General features: G+C 42.2%; 2 protein-coding genes across 3 annotated transcripts in view; both read right to left on the reverse strand.

Annotated features, from left to right (window-relative positions):
- The window catches only part of hspg2 (heparan sulfate proteoglycan 2), a 116,503-nt gene extending 110,807 nt beyond the window's left edge, over window positions 1–5,696 (reverse strand). The window contains exon 1 of the mRNA XM_036532836.1: window positions 5,401–5,696. Coding sequence (XP_036388729.1) covers window positions 5,401–5,475 — 75 coding nt within the window. The 5' untranslated portion in view covers window positions 5,476–5,696. The remainder of the gene's footprint in view (window positions 1–5,400) is intronic.
- Window positions 5,697–13,163: 7,467 nt separating this feature from the next.
- On the reverse strand, window positions 13,164–20,711 carry casp9 (caspase 9, apoptosis-related cysteine peptidase). Of its 2 annotated transcripts, none has more exons than XM_036533190.1 (11): window positions 20,580–20,711; window positions 19,827–19,959; window positions 19,493–19,691; window positions 18,637–18,735; window positions 18,233–18,300; window positions 17,713–17,889; window positions 17,508–17,597; window positions 16,858–17,005; window positions 15,156–15,344; window positions 14,376–14,485; window positions 13,164–13,699 (listed from the first exon to the last, which is right to left on the reverse strand). In XM_036533190.1, the coding sequence occupies exons 2-11, from the start codon at window positions 19,956–19,958 to the stop codon at window positions 13,568–13,570; spliced, it is 1,344 nt and encodes a 447-aa protein (XP_036389083.1). In that variant the 5' UTR covers window position 19,959; window positions 20,580–20,711; the 3' UTR covers window positions 13,164–13,567. The 2 variants fall into 2 exon arrangements, with proteins under 2 accessions (XP_036389083.1, XP_036389085.1); XM_036533192.1 differs by lacking the exon at window positions 20,580–20,711 and adding an exon at window positions 20,057–20,111.
- Window positions 20,712–20,774: the final 63 nt, after the last annotated feature.

The raw sequence follows: 20,774 nt of genomic DNA on the forward strand, positions 1-20,774 counted from the left end.
CAAGCTAAGTATCTCACACAAATGTACCACAGCAGTGTTCCATGGACAGAATCTTCTGCCACGTAAATCAACCCATAAAAATGCCATTAGCGACCAGCACGGCTGTGCGTCAGCACACACAGTAGACAGTCAGAGCTTTAAACCTGGGCTGTTACTGTGTGAGCGTAGATATGCCTTCACTCCCCCACCCCCATCCAAACACCCCTGGCCAACTTCGAACCACACCTCGCCACAGGGTGAATTAATCACTGCTAACCACACCATGTGTGCCGGCGTGTTTGGCCGAGGCCACGGCGATACAGCAGTGGAGAGCTTGACTGCGATAAGCCGGCTCCTCCTAGGAGTTTCTTCTGTACCCTGTAATGTTTATCAGGCGAAGGCGTCCCCCCCACCACCCATACCTGAACCCCCCTGCCCCCCCGACCCCAAAACTCCCCCCTCGGTGAGCCAGTGCTCCGGGGTCCTGCGGTTGTTAACTCTTCAAACTGCATTAGGGAGTCACTGTTTGCTTTCCTGCCCCTGAATCCCTGGCAGTTACCGGAGCGCTTCGTTTAACTCATTGTGTGACTCCGGCGCAAGGTTACAAATTAGCCAAGCAGCTGAGGACGGAAAACCTGAACAAATACGCAGAGGAATGCACAAAGCAAATTAGGTTGAAATGTCTCCCTTCTTGGCAGCAATGGCAGAATGTGATTTTGGTAAAACATGATCCTGAAATGATGCTATTTTCTGTTTTTGGATCAACCGATCTGCATTTCTGCTGTATGAGGGGCACTGTACCTGGTGTTAACCTGAGGGAACTTAAGAAAAGTGAAATCATAGTTAAAAGTAATAGAAAAAAATTGAAGACGAGAATTTAACACCAATGCATACAAGTTCTAACACTGTTTCAAATGGCATTTTTATACTCAGATAGACCAAACCCCATCTGCTCTGGACTGGGATCAGTTCAGTGCCGTCTAATCCCCAGGCATTTGGCTCTGGGAGTTGCATAAACCATGAGCGCTGGACAAGGAGCTCACAAACAAGATATAAAAAAGAGCAGGGAAATTCAGCCAAGTGCGTCAGCTAATGCACCGACTTTTAAATCATACTCAGTATTTAGGACTAAGGTGTCACTGTGCCGTACAGAAAGTGACTTCACTGCTTACTTTATATACCACATGACCCGTTAAAATGTTCTTGACGTGAGGTCTACACTGAGGCTTTTAAGAAGGAATGGCCTAGGTCGTGTTACAGAAAACAAGCCAAAAAAAAACGTCTGCTGAGCTGTGACAATGACTCTGGCCGTAGATAATACAGACACTGGAATCCAGGCCAACCTGGTACCACCACTGTGCCCCCCCCCCCCCCCCCCCCATGAAGTCAGTGAATGCCTTTGGCTGGATCTAGGAATGAATGTGGCACACATCCACATGGGACACCAGGAGGCTAACTGTTCTTCTCGTCAAGCTGTGCACATGATCAGGAACTCAGGAGACACCAGTGACGGTGGCAACCCCTTGGATACAGATGCCGATTCCAGCCCACTCTAGCGTGGAAAATGTCATTTTAACACCCCTTTTATGAACACCAGGAAATGGCTATGTTACTGAGTGGTGGTTAGGGTATTTGATTGGAGAAATGTGGTGAGGTATGTGGTAAAATGTTATGGATACTCATATGCTCCTGTTGCACCACTGTATATAAGAATTCATACCAACTTACATTATGAGCATATTAGGAGTATTTTTCAAATACTTGCCGTTTCAAATACAGTTTTCCTCCCTCGTCCTCAAGCTGGTGAAAATCCACCTTTTCAGTGCCAATTTAGTTAGGATGGTTTGGTCAACTGCTCAACGGTTTTACATCTCAGTTCAGTGAAAATTAAAGATTTCACAACTGAAATTCTCTTTATCTTGCATAGTTTCACAGATTGCCATTTAAACATCTCAAGATTTCTACCACTTGCAAGCTGTTTATTCACTAACACTTTGCCTGCCAGATCCCCAGTGGCTGACAGATTTCCATGCAAGACAAACAGTGCAAGACGGAAGTAAGACCATTTCGTTCCATTCAGCTATCTTTCCACTCCCTGCTGTGTGCACTGATAAATGCCCCTTGTTGAACAGTAATATATGTCACAGTGCTGTTGAAACCATGGTTCACATATATGTTTTCCACAGTTTTGCAACCCTGAGATGATAAAAACAAAGAAAATAATAAGTGCATCTCACACTGTCTTCCCCAGTCTTTTAGTTAATTAGTAACATTGTGGAGTTTTTTGCTTTGTTTTTCTTTTTACAGTAGTGTTCATAATACTACTATAGTGGCTACAGTGTCACCTGGTGAAAGAGAATTCAAGTGCATGACTGGTAAAACAGAAGATTAACTTAAGACTCAACTGCTGATATATGTGAGGTCCTTAACTCAAGTGTGCGAATCCTTCACAAAGTGTTGAAATTCAAGTACTAGGCAAGTTCTCAAAGGGAAAACACCACTCAAGGCCAACATCTGAACAGGCTCTTGTGATTTCAAAAATAATACAAAAATCAGAAAACACTTTATTTGAGAGCATATGTGTGTGGAAGAGTACTTCAAATTATCCCCTGACCAACTGTCACTTCATTGCTAATGAACAGCAGGGTTGAGGCAATTGATGTGATTGGTCAACAATAAACCAATAAAGTCTTGCCATTGATGTATTGTTAGTGTTGATTGCTGCTTATTGGTCACAGGCCCAGCATTCTAATTGGATGCTGGGGATGCCAGTGGTGGAACGAATGCTAGCGCTCAACACAGTTATTAGAGCAGCCTGGGTCATAACATTTCACCCTCCAAGTGGAAAAACAGATGCTTTAGGTCCCACATAATTCAATTATGTTCGCAGTGCATCTTCCATGCTTGTTACTGAGGTGGTAGTACAAATATGGATGTCACCTCAGATTACATATGATGACACATTTTACATACAACAACACAAAAACACAATTCTTGACCCCAGAAACTTCAATGAGCTGAATATAAATCACTCCTATGAGCCAAATGTTGGGGAGACAGAAATTTAGGGTCCACTTAGAGTCAATGATTATAACATATCCCAGTTAATTAAGATATGGGGACAGAGGGAGATCCTTACAAAGGCCTTCAATTACCACAAAAGCTTCAGGAATTAGGACAGGCTCCACTTCAAGAGGGGTCAGAAGTTTTGTGTCGGAGAGCCTTCCAGGCTGCGGTTTGTTCACGCCCGACCCCCCCAAACAGGTGCTGAAGTGCCATCTGAGCCCCCCAGCAGAATAAGGCCACCTCTTAATTGCATTATGATTCCAGACCAAATTAAAACAAAGAGCAGTCACAGCTGAAAAGCGAGAAAGGTTGGCTAACTATATCAGCTCAATGCTGAGACTTACAACCCCAGCGATTCGACACGGCTCTAGGCCGGGAAGAATGCACACATTGTCCTCCTGCACACCTCGCTCCACAGCTACGGTTGACTTACTGTACTTCCCAGGTCACAGTTCAAGGACCTCCATCTCCTACACAAACAAACAGCCCTCATGCTTTAAACTTTCCAGGGAAAATGCACTAGACCCTTTCAAGTATTGACACGAGTCCTTAACTTATTTGATATTGGCAGGTACTGTGTAAATCACGCTTTGACAAGTTCACTGGCATGGGGGAGTGTTCCCCTCACATTCAATCTTCCCCCTGCTCTGTCTTTGTTTGGTTTCGCTACCTATGGAAAGGCGTAACTAATTCGCATATGTTCACATACCTTGAAGCCAATATGCATTCCAGACACGATGACACAATGTTACATTAATCATACCAGGCTGCACACACGGAATTGATGTCCTCTGGTAATCGATTAGCCATGGCTTTCCTGCGATTGGAGTTAAGGAATTTGCAAGACTCTATAACAACATCAAGCATCACCTCTTGACACCTTTAATTTAAATTGGTGGTGACAGCTATAGTTGAGGGTCCATAAAACATCCTTCCACAGTTCATGTTCCGTGAAGGTTTACAATCTTAATGCAAGCTTACAGCATGCATTTTACTTTCCAGGCTATGGAAAAGGGCAACCAATGGCCCACAGCCAACCTACACCTCTATTTACCATATGCTTTCCTTTATTTAGCTATGTTAAGTCAGCAATATTCTCTCTGTAATTAAGCTTTCACATTTATTAAACAGCAGTTACAGTGGTGCAGCTTAAATTTCTTTTTTGAACACATATAGCTGTGTTATTAATAACCTTGAAGGTGAGCAGTGTCTAATTTATCCTGGTGGCAAGGACTGTCAGAATTGAATGCTGTCAGAATTTATCCTGACATAATGTCATAAAGCATCACTTTTTTCTTGGTGTTATCCAAATGGAACTTGAATTCTAAGAAGTATTAAAGGATTGAAATTTTCAACTAGTTTGGTATAAACTTGAGGACAAAATTTCAACGCGTTGTTCTTTGATTCGAGCCAGGCAAACTGCATCGTTTTTAAAAAGACACAAGTTAAAAAGTGCAAACATGGGAATAGCCGTAACGAAGCCGTGAACTCTTCAACCCGCAACAATTACAACTGCCCACTACAAAGCTATGCAGGGGATCTCAGGGCTGAGCAATTAACTAAGTTGCCTTGAGGTAATTTTCTTATCCTTCGAAACAGCATCACAGGCGAAATACTGATATAATCTCCAGCGCTGCGATAAGACCTGAACAGAGGATGCGCGATGAGACCGGCAGAAAAAGGTACAGCCTACCCTACGGTAAACTGTGTGACCGAGGATGATGAGGATAACTCTCATTCAATTGTGCCATATTAGCATGCAGGTGAAACGCTCACTGTAGGCTACTGGCAACCACTTCAAACTGTAAAATATTCAGGTGTTTCAGGTGTTTCAACTCAAGTGTGTTCACAGGAATAAAGCTGATAAAGTTAAAAGGCACGCCGACGCCAGCGAGACCAACTATGAATAGCCTGTTTCTATGGACAAAATTAGATCAGCGCAGCTCATCTCCACGCGAGTGACAAACTTCTAAAACTATGCGTTTTTAAAACGTAAGGTCTCCGGTAATGACCCGCACAGGGAATGGCGGGTCAAACCGCATGCCTGAAACTGTACTGATGAATTCCATTTAGTGGAAACGCAAGTATCGCAGAGATAACGGTAGGCAATGAAATAAAATCTATCCTGCGCTACTCTTCGCTGAACCAAGAGTGCGCGAGCGGAAAAAGTTTAAACACTCATGCATTTTTCTGCACGCACAGAACTTTAAAGTAATGAACCTACCTAATAGCCTGTGTGTACGCTATCAACAGAGATACTTGATACAGAGACATGCTAACATAGCCCCCAAAAAAACACACATTACTGTTCGCATTGAATTCTGTCAAAAGAGAAATGAGTAGTTGTTCACTTACACTGATCAGATGTGAGGTTAAAATTAGAGAGATGATAAGTCCTGGGATCCTGTGCAAAACTATCCTCGTCCCCATTTTCCTCCAACCCAGCAAAAGCTTCGCACGCTGGGAAAAGGAAAATCAAGTTCTTTCACTTCGTGCCACTGGGTGACTTTATATCGTGCACTTTTTACACTTTATACTTGTGCAAGGCCTCTGTTGTTTCTTCGCCCCACTCCCGACGGGGACTTCATCAACCTAACACAGGTCCACTTGCAGCTTTGCTTTAACAAATTAAATGAAACGAAAAATAAATAATACTTGCAGAAAAGAAATCCTCTTTCTTTCTATACACCCCACTTCACTCTCCACTCCGCGACTCACGTCTGCAAAGCCAGAAAGAGTCGCTGCAACTCCGATTCCATTGGGATAAACGAGCCACACTGGCTGAGGTAAAAAGCGGAATGGAATTCGCCGCTTATATCAGGGACTGCTGACGGAGCCAGCTTCAAATCCCTCTGCGGGAGAACCGAATACCACAAGACAGGACTATAGGCTAAAAGGGGCTTTAGAGGATGACTAAATTTTGTCTTGGTGGCATAATGAGGGCACATTTTACATGAGTATAAATAGTTGTTGATAGGGGTCACTTTATGACTTTTTTTAACGCTTGATACAGTATAGATGAATTTAATTGGCAATTGGTTATTGCAGTTAAAATGAATTTAAAGTTGCTGATGGGGGATTGTATCTCAGGGTTTGTGCTAGACCTGGAGCTGTGTCACTTACATGCCCAGTCTGATTTGAAGCGTTTCCTCTCCACAGGTGTTCGATTAACCTGTATCTATACAGAGATCTAGCAGAGTGACCCCTAACTTATATTTACCAAGCAGTCATTTTCAGGGAATTTGCAGTCCCCCACAAGTGCCCATGTGACAGTTATACGAGCATTCATTTCATTCATTTCATCCACGTCTCAGCAAGTATTCCACTGCGTGGTGTTCCGTCGGGAAGCAACACTGCATATACGAAGGCCAAGCACTTCTGCAGACAGGGACCACCTCACATGTATGTGTGTATCATCAGGGTTATGTTTAACTACAGTGTTTATCTACGCAGTGACGGAGTCTAATTTCAGCGTTCAACAACACAACGGATAATATTTGCGATATTTTTTTTTTTCACTGCTTAGCTACACATCTACTATTACAGTAAGTTTATCAGTGTTTATCAGTATCAGTGTCAAAAAAGCTATGGGATTTGAGGACATCGTAGTATGCACCTACTGTTACTTTCATGTTTAAAAGAACCCAAATACACATTGCTATTCCAGCCAAAAGAGGTTTTCAAACATAGGCTGATTCACCTTTCCTTACAATCAAAATGGAAATTTGGAAGGTGAGAGCACAGTAGTCTGTTTAGCTCAGACGGTACAAGAAAAAGAAACTGCAGATCAATACAATACTTTTTCATCAGCCACAAATGCATTTTTTTTCTAAAAGACATAACAACTAGATGGTAGACTCCCTAAACTATAGAACAGATAACTATCTACTGTTGTATGTTATATGACATATTAAGGTTCAATGGAAATCCAGTTGTAATCTAATAAATAAAATATATAACAGTACCCACGTTAATTTTTGCAGCAATTATTGTAGGTGAACAAGGCATCTTAGAAACCCAGAACTTTAATGGCAGACTATTCAGATCATATTGGCTATATAGTCTGATAATCTTGCTTTCATAATTACACTCATTTTCCCCTACTGCTACAAGTAATGAGTTTTTCAACTTTAATGTGGTTGTAAGAAGCGTTTCTCAATCAATTCAAGTCAATTGAAGTAAGGCATAATAAGATCGAACTGGTCAGAGTTTGATAATCGGTCACTCTGGACAAGCCTGTACTTTTAGCGCCACCTGTCGTAAAAGAAGCATGGCTGCCGACATTAACTTCAGCAGTCTTTTCACGTTCAACTCATTTGTTCCGTCAGATTGCAGCGTACAGATATATGCAGTGTGTTCTTGTCTATATAATGATCACATTACTCTAAATTACCAACCAGAAATGTGGCTTACAGACTGGTTTTCTCAAAATCTGCGTTTAAAAAGTTATGAGCAGATAGTTTGTCAAGATAGCAGATAGTTTGTCAAGATAGTTGTATGTATGTATAAAAGAGATGAGCTGATTATACAGTAGCATTTTGCATTTCAAGACCAAAACACGAATTGTGTTGAAGTTCTTTGTCAAATCGTACACCCTGTGTCTTGAGAACACCTGCAAATATACAGGAATTTCTCTTCCATTGGTGTCCTTCCCCCCCAAAAAAATACATTCTAATGACACTCAAATTCATTGCACTAATACAGCATAACTTTGGGCCGAATAAATTTCATAAAAAGCTGACTGTGTAAAAAAGCCAGAACACAGTTGTAAACCCTCTTTGGAGTAAATTCCGTTAAAAATCCATAAAACATAAACGAATTAGCAGCATTCCAAACTGAAACACTTGTTTAATTGTGTTCTTCTGTGCAACAAGGAGAACCAGTGGCTGAGTCACTTCGCAGTGCAGTCACTGCTGTCTCCTCGGCGGAAACGTGAGACCCACCTTAACGATTAGACATTACTCAGAGGATCCAGAACATCAAACGCAGCCTGGAATTTGCAAAGCTTTCAGTAATACCAAATCTGCGGATTGGCACAGCCCTGCAGAACAATTCTAGTTGCTAGCCGGCACCCCAGGAGGGGTAGAAAAACATGAGCCAGCCGCGGAAACCACCTGGCGCCCTGCCAGATGGACTTATGGCATCATCCTCTCCCTGCCCCAAAGTACACCCCCCGGTCTGACCTTGGCAAACCCTGCCTCCCAGGGCTGGGTCTCACTTAAAGCAGGACCTCAAAGTGCATGATGGGGAGAGCCACAGAGCAACTGGAAAAATTCATTGAGTTGGAGCAGCGTACAATTAAGCTATCACCGGTATACTTACATCTGTCATCATTTCTGCTGGTCTGGTCCATTGCTAGACTGACACAGAAACGCATATGCACATACACACTCCAGCCGCTCTGGATATATGCCCCCAGCTGGATCATTAAATACTTAGAGATAAATCGGTGTGTTGGGAGTTACTGAATTATTAATCATTGTATGGTTGGAACTGTCTTTATTAGAATGTTGCATTTAACTGATTTTCGCTAATAGTTCAATGTTAATGTTTTTGTTTGGATGAGAGACAGGCAAAAATCATAGCAATAGAAACAGAATGTATCACACAGTTATTTGCTAGAAAGTCTGTCCACATGGTTCAAATTCTTTTGCACACTCCCACATGAATATTTATGACCTTCTTTATCTGCAGTGAGCAGTTGTACTGGAATAGTGAAGTTCTGGTAAGAGCTACACTCATTGAATGTACTGTACCTATCCAGTTTGAATGGAAGAGTGTTTTTGGTTAGTTGCTCAGTGAGACATCACAAGAGTTCAGCTATTAGTAATGAAGCTACTTGGATATGATATATTACATTGATAATGTCTAAGTAGGTCAAGTATTGCTAAGTATTGCCATATAAATCTGTATGGCAATATGGGTCATATTTGGATTGTTTGCTTTTTCTGTCTCATGCAATACAATGGAAAGCACAAAATACAGTATGTGTGAAACTTATCTGAAATGTTTGTCCATCCATTCGATAACAGAAGTCAATAACATTTGACTTCAGGCAGACCAATCAGCTCTGAACATAGACTTCAGTGTTAGAATACAGTTCTTCTGCCAGAAATAAGAGGCAATATCTTGTTTGGCCTGCATCATGAAACAGGCAGCGTTACAGTTTCATTTTCTGACCTGAGCTCCATCCATCTCTCCCCAGCATAAGGAACTGTTTGGAGTTGCTTCTTTGCGAGAAGATCTTGATAAGAGCAGCTTTGTTGAGCCGTGAGCTGGAACTGATCCAAGCTCACATGAAAGAGAAGAGGAAATGATAAGATTATCAGATCATTGGTGCTCGCAGAGAGGGCCAGGACATTCAACTCCATTGAACATTTCCAGGAACCGCATGAGAGTGGAAGTGCTACACGTGGCAAACCGCAATCTCCTCTCCACACAACATGCTCTGAAAAGCACCCATCATAAACACCCCGTCCAGCACATGATATTCTCACAGTGTCTCACCAGGAGATGTTTTGTGGGAATGTCAGGAGTGAGCTGGAATGAGAGTCTTAAATGCTGTTCCCAAAAGGGCTAGAAAAACATGATGTGGTCCTAAAGTCTTCATTCAGCATGCAGCAATAATACTTCAGATATAGAAGCTTGCATTTAACAAATCACAATACTGGAAGCAACTCATATTATGACTGAGAGTACACAGACACCTGAGATTTGAACCTACAAGCTCCATGCTTCCGTCTCTTCAGTACTAAGTCAGGCAGTTCAGTTCAGTGCATTAACCTAACCTCCATCTCCAAGAGGTCAGTCGAGAGACTCTGCCCAGGATCTATGTATGTCTCTTCTCATTTTTATAATTGGGACAAAGTATGACTCCCTCTTGGATGGAGTTCAGAAAGCAGCTGCTTCTAATTAAAAAGCTTCAGGAGGTTAACCCTGGCAGCACAGTCACCTCCTCACTCATGTAATCACCACCGAAATAAGGCAGCAAGAAGAGGAGAGGGCATAAAATGGCAAAAACATGTAACTGTATCTGTAGGAATTTTGTGAGCGCACAGGTGTGTGAGGTGGTTTCTCCTCACGGAGTCCGTGTTTTTGCTTTCTGAGCTGAGGTGCCCCAAAGCTGCCTCCTGACCAAACACAGATGAAAAGAATTACCAACTGGTAATACAACGAAATAATCACCTATTGGTACCCAGATGGGTGGGGCTTTCAGATGGCGGAGATCATTTCTTCACACTCAAGCGACTGCTCTTTCTGCTCTTACAGTATACAGAGGTTGACTGTCAGATGGTTGTTTGAAATCTTCTACCTGCATCTGATTTCTCTGTTACCACAAGGAGGATTAAGAGGAATACCTAATTGTTAAAATGTAAGTCACAGTAGACTGGGGAGAGAGAGAGAGAGAGAGAGAGAGAGAGAGAGAAAGAGAAGGAGAAAGAAGATGAGAGAGAGGCATGTGTTTTAGTGCAATTCACATTTGAATACAATATGCAATACATATGCATTAATTCTGTTATCCACTGTTAAACATATGTCTTGCAATATTTTGCAATATGTTCTATTGCTGGAATCAATGCATTGTTTTAGACATTACAGTATTTTCACATACAGTTTAGTTTGGACTTGAATTCATGATTCAATGTTGAAGATGTGTTCAGATCCTGTAAATACAATTTACATGGGACTTGAAATCAAGCTGATACATATCAGAGACTCAGAGAAGTGAGTTTTGGTGACACAATCGACCCAACAATTCTCTGGTTTATTGTAATGGCAGGCTGTATAACACCCATTACACCCACAGGTCATAAAAATGCTCATGACAATGACAGGGCCTTAGGCTCAGGGTGCAGCTGAGTCAGATGAACACTGGCATGACATCACCTATTCCTGTCTCCACAGTTCAGCTGATTCAACCACTGTCTGTGTGTAGCGATTCTCCATTGTCTGTTAGTGTGCTCATTCACTACTTACTCATATCCATTCAGAATTGTGGGTATGCTGGTTTGCAACTGTGTCAAAAGGTATGCTGAGTCAAATCAATTAATGTGGCGGGCCATATATATTAACAAGCACATACATGCTCAAAAGACATCTATGAGACTTTGGATCCAGCTCCTTTACGAGCGTGATTTTTTTACTGATTTAGCGGATGCCCTTATCCAGAGTGACCTACACGTCCATTTATGAAGTTGAATGCTTTATTGCAGCAATTCAGGCTAAATATGTGGCTAAAGAGAACAGCAGTGCCCCACCTAGGATTCAAAGTTGCAGCCTTTTGCTGCAAATCAGATTCCCACACTGTCACCCCATGCTGTTCACATCAAAATAGCGTGAATACCTCTGGTGTTTGTGCTCTTTTTAGGGTTAGGGTAAGGGTGTTGTTTTGTACTCTCAAAAGCACAGAAACCAATACACAGATACAGAAATAAACAGTAACGGACAACTTCATTAACTGTAGCTCTGAATTGGCATCCTGAAGACATAAAGTAATCTTCTACAAATAATTCAAATAGATACATCTGCGTACAGTGGCTGCTGTGTGTTAATGCAATGGGATGCCTCAGGAACGGCTGGGACAAATAGTCAGGGATTGATTGAGAGGCATGTATCCTCTGGTCCCTCCACGTTCAGGCACAGAGACTGCGGTCTCTTTGCTTTGTCAGACTAGGTTTTTCCATTGCACTTATCGGCTCCAGCAGTGGGGCTGGCTGCCGGCTCTAGCCACTGACTTCTCGCTCTGATTAAAGGATCACTTGAAGGCCTCTTTGTGCAGCCTGTCTTCAAGACCACAATGGCTTGATTGAAGGACTCTCCCTGCAGCTGATCTCTCAAAAAGCCCTTTATTTGGAGGGAAATGGCACAGGCTGGGGTGCAAGATTAAAAGAGGCACTCACCATGATGATGGGCACTTGAACCCAAAACATCAACATATCTGTAAATTATGCGTGATGGGCAACCCATGAGTCAGATGCAGAATTAGTTAATGAAAATATGAACATTTAGTACCTGCAAAATGAAATTTACAACAGGAGCTCTATTTAAAAAGACTGTCCTCTAAGTTCTCAAGCAGAAGGGCTAAAACCAATCCACTGACACTAAGGGAATGGGCTGTAAATTACTTCTTAAAGCCCTCAGGGACTAATCATGATAGTGTAGATACATCTGGCGTCTTGGAATTATTTGGTAGTGAGGCAATTTCCCGAGAGAGATGATAATAAGAAGTTAATAATAAGATAATAAGAAGTTTTGACATCAGACTTTAATTAAATGAAGGACAAGCTGACCCTAGTGGTTCACATGAGGCAACGGGAACATCCCACAAATTAGACTTACTACTGCCACCTGCTGGTCAAAACTCCAAAAATATCAAAAACTTCACACATGCACTGCACAGCACTGGTGTTAAGACAACCTGCATGCCATTTCATGATGTTTAAAAATTTAAAAACTAAATGCATCCTATGACTTTTACTGTAACTCACATCTGCAAGCACAGTGGGGTAATGGGATAACCATGCTGCCTCTGGGCATTTCTAGGCTGTTAACGTTTGTTTGTGTGCATTGCATAAAATCAATGGGACTGATTGTGCAGCTGTGCACAAACATCCCCAACACTGAGCAAGAGACTCCTCAGAGGACAAAACCACTTCCGTCCTCCTGGGCTGTGTTGCTTGGCAATCAGAGCTGTTCTGAGTCCCTGAGCTGGAAAGGGGCCCAAAGGAACATGCACATAAGTTTAAGTGAGGGGGCAAAATGTGGCAAGGGGACTGAAACATGCTTGAATGACTCAGGCATGTCACTGAGTCACTACCCAGCACCTGCAAAGTAATGTCCCCTCCTAAATCAGATGAGAATACAGTAAGGAGAAAGCACATACGTTATGTGATTATTTTATTAAGCTTTAAAACACAACATAGTAAAAATGTATTCAAGTCAAAATCGATGTACAAAAATTCTTAATTGTTTTTCAATGTGTAGACATTAAAGTGGTCACTTTCACTGAAGACTCAGTTAAAAAGTCGTCCGTATCACAAGTTTACCATTTAGTTAAACCACATTCTATCTAATCAGAGTTGAAATAAGAAAAGTAGAGTACACAAACATAATACCCGTAATCTCAATTCATTGAATTTTAGGATTCTTAAGATTCAGTTAGACCAGTCTGTGAACTCACAGATGAATTAGAGCAAGCGTTACTTTATTTTCAGTTCCAACACTTGCTTAAAGTCTCTTAAACGATTGCCCATGTCGATTGTCAGCACTTTCTCCTCCAAGAAAGTCAAGTAATTAGGATGCACAATTTATTGCTCTTTTTTGCTGCAGCTCAATTTTTTACAACATAGATTAAAATCCCTTTTCCAATGTGCTGGTACAATAAATGTTGCTTATGTGTCTCACAGGACTCTGTATTACCAAATCAAATCCTGATACACTGAAAACAGACAGCAGAACAGAGAGGAAGGGGGAGCATGAGTCTTAACTGCCTTTAGAGGGAACACCCGGGTGAGAGTCACTGTCAATAGGGCGGAGTCTGGCTCTGGCCCAGGGGCGGAGCCTGGAAATAGAGAAGCTTTCGCAGAAAGTTGAAGGATCCGGGCATCTGTTTGTAGAGGCCCTTGGCGGAAATCTGGGAGACCTCGTGGTTGACCTGCACAAACAAAACAGTAGCAGATATGAAAACGATGTCAAATGTGCCACGTCTAGCTTTTCGAGCTATTCTTTTTAATCAAGGCATGCGCTGCCTTGCGTGACTGTGGCTTAGTCTGAATATTGTCTGGGGCTGGGGGGATCGCTTTGAGAGAACAGGCAACAGACTTAGCTTCTTTTGAACCCAACGCCCCTGCTGAGCGCTCTGAATGAAAACAGCAGCCTGTCGCCTGTTGGTTCTGTGGATCCAACGTGAGAGGCCTGCGAGATCTGACCTGTGCTAAACACAGCCTGCTGCTGCAGTACTGACTGAACTGTGCCTTTCTGGTGCAAATTAGAAACAAATTCCATACGCCTCTCTGCTTATATCCAATGGTATGTGAGACTCACTTTATGTCTACAGCGGAGAGTTGAAAATAGGGTGAAGCAGACAAATGTGTTGTAAGGAATGTGAATGCTCATATAATGATGTTATAACCCCAATGCCTTGTATTTTAAATACACTGGCCATTTTTCAAGCTTATTTACATTTTTGTCAGGAACAATCCAATGTTAAGATTGCAGACTCCAGGCAGTGCAAACAGCAAGGCAAAGCAAGCGGGTGGTATCCGCAATTTTTTGGTGATAAGACCAACTGGAAGAGGAGGTCTGTCTCTCCGGCAGTGATAAATGCCCACCATCATCAGCATGGTCACCAGGTCGTTGGTCGCACCGCTCTCCTCCAGGATACGATCCAGGGTTTCAACGTACCAGGAGCCAGATAACGTGTCTCTCCAAGACACGTATCCTGCACAAATGCAGTCAAGACCACAGACTCAGTCCCAACAGCACATCAGATTAAGCATCGATCTCACAGCATGCTGGAGTTATTCTTATTTACGGAGCAATGCTAGATTGGACTTTTGTGGCCTGACTACATGTCCTTTCTTGTAGCCTTACTGCTTGAAACACGCATGCTGGCTGCACCCTTTCTTAAATTATGATGTTGCAAAAGGTATATTTTAACAGCCTTGGTTTCGAGCAGCTGCCAGTCATTCCCTCAGTGTCAAAACAGTAGCTGTATTTCTGCAAATCTGGATCTTGCTGAGTTTGTCAGAGAAATACAATGCTGTTGGAGGATGCCACACATACATACACAAAATGATACATTTAAACCTACAGACACACACACATACACACACACGCACACACATACACACACACACATTTTCATGCTTACTCTCACACACAAGCACAAGAAGAACAAGACATTTAATGATGGTAACAGGCCACCCAGCCCAGCTAGGCTCATCATTTTTCCTATAGTCTAGAGTGTGCCTGGCATTGTGTCAAGTCTGCTCTCTGGTCTAAGGATCTCTAGTCTCTTCCACTACAAATCCTGGCTAGCTATTCCATGCTTTAACTCTGATCCAGACACGCATTCACATGCTCAAACACACGCGTGGTCAGAAGTGAACCTGGGAAGGTGGAGTAGGACACCAGGATGTCGCTGGGCGTGGGTAGCGTCGCCCGGGCGTCCGGCTCATCTGACATGCTGAGGGAGTCGCTGCTGGAGGACATGGGGATGGCGTCAGTCTGGTCATCCACACCGCCGGCACAGGGCTGGACCTCATCGGGAGAGACCTCGAACCCAGTGTCTTTTTCACCTGCAATCACACAGAGCGTGACGTGATGAATGCATGCAGGGACTGTCTCTGTGGGACACCTCCTTCTTCCTGAAAACAGAATCAATCCAAATGCTTTGCTTCAGGCAAATCAGGAAGGCAGCTCATACCACACGTCCTGCTTCTGAAGCAAACACAAGCTGTCCTCAGCAAAGTCATAAAAGAAGCTGTCACATGTACTGAGGCTGTGATCAAATTCAAAATTTGAATGGATAATTATATATAAAACTTACAGCGGTGCTTATTCTATTTATGCATGCCCGTAACCAGCTATGAGGTCACCGAGGTCCGGACCTCAGTAATTTTTTTATAAAAAAAAAACATTGGAAAAAAAAAATTTGAAGCTAAATACAACTGGATAAAAAAAAAAATCAGTGGTTGAGAACTTCTCCTCCAAGACAAATGCATGCTTAATTCAGTTTAGAATTGTTATTTAGTGTCCGCTGTGTGTGAGAGTTGTGAGAGAGGGCGCAAGCGCAGCCCCTTGCATCATCAGCACTTCCACTGACAGCAGCAACTGAAATTTACGCATGTTGGCAGCAGCAGGTGGCTTGTGTGTGAAATGGCAGCATACCATTCGGTAAGACAAAGCAATGATTGTTATGCCATTATCTGTTCGTTCAAAACAGTAACCTGGTGCAGCGTCTGGAGTAAAGGCAATTGTATGAAACATGTTAAATATGCATACTCTGGCCATGATGAAGGCTAGGCTATTTATTTCATATTAGTAGGCTAGCTAACGTTTCACACAACGCCATTGATTAAAAACAGCTGATGTAGGCCACGATATCAATAATAGTAGGCCTATGAAACATTTCAAAGCCAAATTTGGAAATGAATATAAGTGTATAAATGTTAATGGTATTACTCTCAAGCATTTTTCTTTTATTTTTATAGCTAGCTCAGGTTACAAATAACCGTAGCTTAATTATCATGCTTCATACTGTAGACTTATGTATTTTGATGCTCTAGATAATGTTCTAACGATTTATTATTCATTCAGCAATGCGTATTAATATGAAAGCTCCAACCATGAGAGGTTATTCAGTACAATCCAGTTCAGATGGTGTACCTTACAATTAAAACACAAATAAAATTTGTTTCTTGTAAATAGCAACAGATCTCTTTCTATATATGTAATGTTTATATGTGTAATTTGACAAAACCTAAACACCAACGCGTGCCCCAACCCCCCTGGACCTCAATATTTTTCAGACCCTGGTTACGGCCATGTATTTATGATAATCTCTAAAATAAAAAACTCCAAACAAAATGCTTTGCTGTGAAGGCTTAGGAAACTTTCATTCACTGTTCATTCATCCTTCCGCAGGGTTAGCTGTTGATCAGCAGGAAGAGGCAAAGATTAGATCTCATCACATATTTACTCTTCTTGCAGCTCTCTTCCTCTTTCACGTTAAGTGGATGGCCACCCTTCCCATGGCATTTGTGTCATGCTGCAGCAAAACGAAGTGTTGGCTTATAGGCGGCCACTTGCCTCCTCCACAGGCCTGGATGAAGAAGAGCTTGGGCTTGCCCTGCAGCGTGGGGCAGTTCTGGCCGTTGAGGTAGTTGGTGATGATCTGTACCGGGACAGAAGGTCCATCCACGCCGTGCACGGCACCAGGGAACCGATTGTGGCTTGCCTGGGGTCAAACAACAGGAGAGGTCCTCCGGTGAGGCTCAAATGTTAAAGTCACTAAAACATAGTGTATACAGCAATTACTTCTGAAGGCTCTGTAATTCAACCAATTTGAGAATTATGAATATATATGGAAAAATTACATCAAGTGTGGAGAGCAGTGATCAAAAAAGCAGACATACTGCATACTGTATACAATATCAGTCAAAGGTTTGGACTAGCTTTTATTCTTTATTTTTATTATTTTCCACTTTTTAGAATAATAGTAAAGACATCAAAACGAAAAAGTGATAAACAAATCAAAATTCTTATATTTTAGATTCTTCAATATAGCCAAAAAGTATCTCTTAAAAATTTATTTTTTTGGAAATAAATTCATATATAGGCATAAACTATTTGTCTAAGAAACAATTAATCAGGTGTGTCCAAACTTTTGACTGGTACTGTATCTGTCTCACACACAGGCCTGAATGTCCTGGCTTACGGTGGAAATGAACAGGTCTTACCTCCGTGCCATGAGACAGGATGACTACCACACAACAGTCATACTTTGAATGATCTTTCTTCGATAGGGCTGACAACTCTTGCCTTATTTGCTACATTGAACAAAAGAAACAATGAAGTTATTTCTGTGTGAATGCATGAAGAGCAAGAACAGGACCAGGCACTGAAAGCTATAGAATGCAGACACCACAGAAGGCAGCCATTTACCCTTTGCTTCAGGTTCTTCTTGACAGTGACAACGAAGTTGAGGGACATGAATCGCCTTTCCAGCCTGTTGCAGTCTATGTCAGAGCCCTTTCGACTTTTCAGCTCAGACTGAGGCTCAAAATCCATATTGTTTATTATCAGGCAGAGCCCACATGGGCTGGCATCCATCTTGTAGTTCTGAAAGTGCATTAGAGGACAAAAGTTCTATTATACCACTTAGAAAGCAAAAAAGGGTTTACTAATATTGCATGTGAATGTCTTTCTTTGAGTTACTATGAATAATTTCCATGTCGCTTCAGGATATAGAGGGATATTTTGTAGATATTCAAGGATATGCACCAAGTGTGGTGTGGTGTTTAGGGCACCAGACTGAACGTTCAAAGTCCAAGTTGGACAGAGAAGCAGAATACTTGGATGAGGTTCCTGAATTGCCTTAGCTAAGGTGATAACTAAATAGACAAGAGGTAAAACTGAAACTGAAAATCCTAGACTGGACAAGCCAGTAAGTAGTACAAATTACCTGGATACTGTCTCGTCTAGGTCTTCCTGTTGGCCTAGGCGATAACTTGTCCTTTTCAGGATCTGAAACTAAACAGGATGGACAATCTTAATTAAAGGAAATCTCTAATACAAAGGTGTCAAAACTACCAGTAGCCGCATAATAGCTGCTTTCACTCTGGCTTCTGGCCTTCATTACTCGATTAATGCATTACTTCCCAAAGTTTGAAGAGCACATATCTATACCTAAAACAATTTACTGGATCTATTAGCTTCCCAGTGATTTGACTGTAAATTTGCATACTGAGCATTCTATGCCCTAAATCAATTCTTGTTAAGAAAAAGGCTCTGGCCACAAGGTGCTGTGTGGTGCATACAAGCAGATTCCTGACAATATATAATGTTTGTGTTTCATATGTCACTCACATGGGGAGGGAAGAGGATCAAGTTTTGCTGGATACACAGGCACCTCTTTCTGAGGGGTACCATCACGTTTGTCAGGCTTGTCAGTGTCCTTGGGAGTGTCTGTCAAACAATGATTGCACACATACAAAAACGTGAAAACCTAGGCAAAAGTCCACTCTCTTCAGATGTCAAAGGGCACAGCTTGAGATATCACTTTTTATTATTTATATGACAAAAATTAACTGCCAAATATATTACAGGTGGCACTATATGAACTTGGTAGGGTATAGCAATGTGGTCAAAACAGCTGCTTCCCACTCTTGAGAATATTGGTTGTTTTAGTAAAGAACTTCCAAGTTTATCAATCCATTCAGCATTTCATAATCAGTCATTCCATTTATTGTCTTGATTAGGGGGTTCAAGGTTCATAACTTAATGCACAAAGAGATTAAAGTTGTAAGTAGTGTCATCTTTGTGAGTTTGCATGACAGAGGCACAGTCCATAAGTAATTAATCACTGACCATCTCCTTGCCACATTTACATTTACATTTAGTTGCTGAGATACGCTTATCTAGAGTGACTTACATAGGTTACAATTCTTACATGTTATCCATTGATACAGCTAGATATTTTACTGAGGCATTTCTAGGTTAAGTTGCTTCCCTGAGTGTACAACAGCAGTGCCCCAGCAGGAAATCAAACTTTTGGGTTATGAGCCCTGTCCTTAACCACTACTGCTCCTTCACATTGCTGCCCCTATGCCACGTGTATTTTTAATTCATGCAGGGTTGTTCACCTGTGCTCTGCACAGGCCAGTGTAACATGTTAAATGTACATTAGTGGAAAGAAGGGCAGAGGAAAGCATGCTTCACTCACAAATCTGCACAGGCAGCAGGTGAGGCCGCACAGGGGCGGGGACAGGAGGATGTGGAGAGCCCCCATCCTGTAGGAACTGAAGCACATTGTCCTGTCCTGTCTCACAAAGACACTCCAGGAATGCAGGGAAGGCGAGGCTCCCACGGGTCTCCAGGTCTTTCACCAGCTGCCTGGCCTGGTCCCGACGGGTCCGTGCGCTCTGCGCAAACAAATGTGGGGAGCTCAAATAGGCAAGCACATAGGGGAGAACTCACAGGTGTATAAAACTGTCACCTTCTACAATGATGACAGCTATCAGGCAGGGTCAGAGATATGAGGTGACATGTATCCCTACCTGTATCTCATCTATCATGTCCTGGGTAAAGATCCCCCTCGACAGCAGTCCATCGTACAGCTTTGACGGGTCCAACTCCCGCACGAGATTGGATCGATTGTTCTGAAGAATCTTCCTGTGGCTGGGGTCCATTCTGTGAAAAAAAAAACGCGATGCTAAGGGTTAAGGGCATGACAGACACAGGTGAAACAACGGTGAGGAAACCGTGAGTGTTTGGAAAGTCAGCATACCTTCATAATACGAATGCAGCTGACAGCACTTCCATCTGATTCTGGCTTACTTGTCACTTATTATTATGTTGAAATTCACTTTCAACTATAACACGTCGATTACTGCATATTACTTTTATATAACACAATCAGAGCTTGAGCATACGCCGTCTACTACATTTTCAGACTCGGAGCTCATAAATGATATTGGATTAAGCTATCTATCTACGGTGTGGTATCTAATGCCTAGAGAAGTCCTTGTCTATGAATGGCTGCTAGATCTCTACGTGCTGACATAAAACAAGTGTTGAAATAATCTCATATTCTCAGAGCTCTTCAAAACCCAAGGAAGATAGACTGCCAACCGATAACTGTATTTGATCAACCGTAAATTGATTGTTACTTCTACGTCCTAAGCAATATCCAGCCATTTCACCTGGAAACAACAGGTCGTAAAGCTAGCCAGCTCTTTCGCTCCTCAGCGAACGAACTACAGACAGTTGACAACATCCAAAAACGAAAAAAAAATGTTAAAAACACTCACATTGAAGTTCATTCAGGATAAGGAAATCCTACGTTTATTTTATTAAAGGCATCACAATTACGATGTTTTATATTTCCGAACCTTTCCGCCGGTTTTGCTCTTTTTCTTCCGTGTTTTCATAGTGAAGACACGCCTGGCGTTCCCTCGCGTCATGACGCAGTCCGAGCGTGACTCAAGGAGGAGCAAATTGCAGCG

This window comes from Megalops cyprinoides, chromosome 7, assembly GCF_013368585.1.
Source record: "Megalops cyprinoides isolate fMegCyp1 chromosome 7, fMegCyp1.pri, whole genome shotgun sequence".
Classification (NCBI taxonomy): domain Eukaryota; kingdom Metazoa; phylum Chordata; class Actinopteri; order Elopiformes; family Megalopidae; genus Megalops; species Megalops cyprinoides.